This window comes from Cicer arietinum, chromosome 1 (genome assembly GCF_000331145.2).
Source record: "Cicer arietinum cultivar CDC Frontier isolate Library 1 chromosome 1, Cicar.CDCFrontier_v2.0, whole genome shotgun sequence".
Taxonomy (NCBI): domain Eukaryota; kingdom Viridiplantae; phylum Streptophyta; class Magnoliopsida; order Fabales; family Fabaceae; genus Cicer; species Cicer arietinum.
Window position 1 is genome coordinate 34,038,931 of NC_021160.2, and position 5,062 is coordinate 34,043,992.

The 5,062-nt window shown below is 31.9% G+C and overlaps 1 protein-coding gene across 1 annotated transcript; it reads right to left on the minus strand.

Annotated features, from left to right (window-relative positions):
* Positions 1-1,710: 1,710 nt before the first annotated feature.
* Positions 1,711-2,091, minus strand: LOC140918882 (zinc finger BED domain-containing protein RICESLEEPER 3-like). The gene has a single exon (XM_073363749.1). It carries the CDS (start codon positions 2,089-2,091, stop codon positions 1,711-1,713), a length of 381 nt encoding a protein of 126 aa, XP_073219850.1.
* Between the last annotated feature and the right edge of the window lie 2,971 nt (positions 2,092-5,062).

Here is a 5,062-nt window from a genome sequence, read left to right on the forward strand (position 1 = left end):
CATTTTCATTATCAACTTTAGAATTTGAATCACCTATCAATATCAACATAGTACAATATAAACAACAATAGTTTAAGATATACAAAATTATTAGCTATTTCAAATATATTCAAATTTAAATGAATAATTTGAAACAAATACCAGTCTTCTTAGCACTCCATAAACAACTTCTATCCCACTTCAAGGCCTCTAAAGTAGTCCAATGAATTCGGCTTCGATGAGGGTTAAGATATGTCCATCGGTACTGAATGCAGATTCAAAAGCTATAGTAGAAACAAGAATTGCCAATATATCATGTGCAATGGTTTGAAGTGTTGGATACTTAACACCATTCAACTTCCACCACAACAAAATATCAAAATCAGGACTTCTTGGCCAAACTTCCTCCTCCAAATAAATATCCAACTCTGTTTTGACAAATGAAGTTCTAGCTCTTTTGTTTTTTTTCTAACATACAAATCATAGTCTTCTAAACCATCATCCTCAACATTACTAAAGTGGACATCCAACATTTGAGAATCACTACTAGAACCATTATTCATTTTCAATTGATATTCATAAAGCAAATCATAACACAACTGTCGAATCGACTTAACTTGGTCATTAGCATCATTCCCATACAACTTAACATAATATTATTCAAGCAACTCTATTTTGTACCTAGGATCCAAAACAGCAGCAACCCCCATTATTTCATGACCCACATTCCAATATTTTTCAAATTTTCCCAACATATTCTCTGCCATTTTTTTATCAATGTTTCAGAGGATTTAATCCACTCATTTATTGCAATTTTGATCATACAAATCTTAGAAAAATATTGATTGGAAGTTGGATAATTAGTGCCAGAGAACACTTCAGTGATAGAATTGAACAATTTCAATTTTCCACAAATATCTTTTGCAAATTTCCAATGTAAACTTGTAGGCAAACAAGTGTATTGTGATTCACGTTGTCTTAATCGACTAAATACATCTTCATACAAAATGACAACATCAAGCATCTTGTATGTTGAATTCCATCTAGTCGGACAATCTAAAACCAAATTCTTGGTGCAAGAGATTCGTAATTGTTTGGCAGTCTCCTCAAACTTTTCCTTCCTTTTAGGTGTTGCAGTCCAATATGCAACACTATCTTGAATCCTCTCCACTCTATCTCTCACAACTGCTAACCCATCTTTTACTATCAAATTAAGAATGTGCGTGCAAAAAATGCATGTGAAGTAAGGCCCCATCCCTTAACAATGTATTCAATTGCAACTTATCCTTAATTTTTTCAATCATTGCATCATTAGTGCTACAATTATCTAAAGTGATAGTGGACAATTTTGTATCAATGTTCCAATCCATCAAACATTCAACCAATGCATTAAAAATTCTTTCACTTGTATGAGGGGAGGGAACATAAATAAACATAATATAAGAAGATTCACATTCAATGACTAATATAAGTAATATTCAATCAAACTAGTATTGTATGAAATTATAATTACCTCAAAATTTGACTTTGTAGACCCCAATTTTCATCAATGTAATGAGTAGTGACATCCATATACCTTTTTTTTTATTGCTCGCAGTCCACATGTCAGAAGTAATGGCCACTCTTTGTGGGATAGTTTCTAACAACTTCAAAATTGTGGTTTTCACAACTTCATACACTTTGAATATCTTTTTTTTTTATAGTATTTCTACAAGGAACTTGAAATAATGGTTAGAGAGAGGCTGAATATCTTCTAAAACCAATATGCTCCACTATTGAAAGTGGATATTCATGCAAAATAATTGCATGTGCAAGCTCTTTCCTAGCATTTTCAGCATCATAAATTCCAGTCCCCAACTCTTTTTTACCTTGCAAGACCTTAGCGGTAAGAAATGTTTGTCCGTTATTATGTCCCATGGTAGACAAACGTGGAGTACATATTTTCATATGTCCGCGCAAGTATGAGGTCCCGTCTCTTGCTCTTCCACCAAACAATTTCTTGCAATAATTACATATAGCTTTTTCTTTTCCATCAACTTTGACCTTTGTAAAATGATCCCATACAATACTTTTAAGTCTATTGTTACGATCTTCAGTTATTTCATCTGTCATATTATCATTTGTCTCATCGTGTGGTGTTTGCACAGTTTCATTTGGTGTAGAAACATTAACTAATAGATTACAACTTTCATTTATAGTTGGTTGATGTGAACTTTCTTCTGAAGTAAGTTGACATGGTAGTAGTTGAGATGATGTGCCTTCAATTTCTATTTATATATTCTGTAAAGTTGCACATAAAAACAAATTAAATTCATAAATAAGTTATACACTCACTCACACACACACATATATTTCTTAAAGTCACATACAACACCTTCCCCATAAATGCCAAATTTCTTCTACTTTGGACATGTTACTATTTACAAACATTAGAGCTAAATTGCACATAAACCCCTAGAAGATATCTTAAAACAACTAATAGAATACCTCTAGCCAATTAATCTGCAAACTCTAAAATACAATACGTGCACCATACAAGTTAAAGACTTTGTTCGGATGAATGTTCCTTTTTCCATTTTGATTAGCAACATTTATTTATTCATAAATATTAATAAAGTGGATATTATAGATATTATACTGCCAAACATTTAAAGTTGTTATTATATTGTCAAACATGAAATATATCTATAGTATTATATATATTATACTGCTATACATTTAAAGTAATACTAGGAGACAACGTAAAGGATTTTTTAATTCTTTTAACTAATCACTTCATTTTTTAATTCTAAATCTAAAACCAAACATAACAAAGTTTTATTAGCTAACCAATTTTCTAAACTCCAGAATTCAGCAAGAAAATATGCAGAAAAATCTCAAAACTAATACACAAAAATGAAATCGAACTAGAAAACAAAAAAAAAAACTGAAAACGAAAATGCATCAAAATGCAGAAAACTTGAAAACGAACCTTAAAATTATAGCGGCGAAGAGAATAAGAGACGGCACACGAAGGATGAATGATGACTCTTCATCATATGCATATTTTTCTACTATTTTAGTCTTATTTATCTTCAATCATTAGTTAAATTAAAGAGTTATTTGATATATTTTGGTGAATTTTGTTCTTTGAGTTAATAAAATGTTGTGTTTTTATTTAATTGATTAAGTAGGAATTTTTTTGTAATTTTACATTGCGTTTTGTTTTAGTGCAGTGCTGAATTTTGGTGAGAAATCAACATGACATATGTAGAGTATTTCAGCCATATCTGTAGTTGTAGATATCCAATTAGAGTCAAACTAAGTGCAAATTAACGCTAAGATCCATAGCTACAACTTTCATAAAGACATTGGAACCAAATTCAGACTCAAACGAGGTGTAAAATGCAGTATACGCTAGACAACAGATGTTGTGCGCCTAAAGCACGCCAGCTGCCCCTGAGGCGCATTTCCAGCCTTTCAGCACTGTCCAGGCGCGCCCGGAGTGCAAATATTGCGCTTGGGGCGCGCGACACGCATCAGCATTCATAAAAACACAATTTTTCACTGTTTAGAGATCTTTTTTTGACTATTGGGAAGTTGGGAGACTTGTGCCCTAGCATAGAAACTCAAAGACGACCGTTTTTAAAGCCATTGGAGCAGTTTTATCAAGAATCATTCATGAATCTTGTAATTCTTCTCTAATATCTTTCTTTTATATCTCTGTCATGAGTAACTAAACCCTATTTGTTAGGGATGAGTGTAACAAGATGAAACCCTTATTTTTATGATTTGATTTCTAGTTATATGAATGAGTTTATTGAATTATTTTTCTCATCTTTGCGCTTAATGCTTTTTATTGATTTGATCAACACTAAAATGTTCTACGATTTGTATTTTGAAATGGAAGTGGACTTTACGAATGCTTGAGATGAGAAATTCATGAATTTGTAGTCTAGACATAGATGCAGGTCAAGAAACCAATTAAATTAGTTGCAGATGCAGTAGTTTAAAAAGAGAATTAATGTACGGTAATGCTTTATTCTAATCTTAAATCTACTAAGGAATTAGGGGTTACTATGGAATTAAAGGTTCTATCACTAAGACATTAGCACAAGAATAATAAAGAGAATTCGGTAATAATTCAATAAAGGAATTCAATAACTAGGATCAAAGTTGGACACCAAGGTTGGATTCAAAGTGAAACACATTCATGACATTTTTCTTATTATAAAAGGTCAATTTTATTTATGTTATTAATTCTAAATATTGTTTCAACCAATGTGGGAACTTTTTTTTTCAATTTTAGTAATTAAATATAATTCGATAGTAAAATGCAATCCTTAAGTTCGACACTCGGTACTACCGTTTTATTATTACTTGCAATGATTCAGTACACTTGCTGAAACGCTATCAAGTTTTTGGCGTTGTTTTCGGGGATTGCCATATCACTATTGAATTTAATTTATTTACTTAATTGAAATTTTTTGCTTTACAATAAAATTGCGGCTTTTATTTTATTTCTAATTTAAAAAAAAAAACTGTTTTAAAAATGTTTTGTTTTTACTTAATTATCTATTTTTCTCTATTTTAAAATTGTTCATTACTCACAATTTGTCTAACCTTGTATGTGAGGCCAGTCCTCAGCTGAAGTTTTCTTTGATCTAGAAATCGAAAAAACTGCGAAAGCAAATCGTAAAGAGGATCGAGAAAGGAAACAAAGGGAAAAACAGTTAGTAGTGGAAGAAGAGGATTTGGGGGATTTCTCCATATTTACAGAAATGGTTGATCCACCCCCAACTGAACGTACTCTCGGCGAGTACGGGAATTGGAATAGAAATCGTGTTCGATTGCCCATCCATAACCAACTGGTTACAGTCAACAAGTTTGAAATAAGTCTCGCTCTATACCGAGAGTTGAAGGAAATTCATTTTTACGGTAGACATAACGAAGACGCCAATAGACATCTCACAAATTTCTTTGAATTATGTGAAACAGTGAAGGTGGATGGTTTGTCTGAGGAAGGCAAGAAAATGAAACTATTTCCATTTTCATTGACAGATGATGCTAAGGAGTGGCTTAATTCATTTCATGCTGATAGCAT

Coding starts and splice junctions, on each gene's coding strand:
- LOC140918882 (XM_073363749.1), bottom strand. CDS start 2,091: ATGACAGATGAAATAACTGAAGATCGTAACAATAGACTTAAAAGTATT.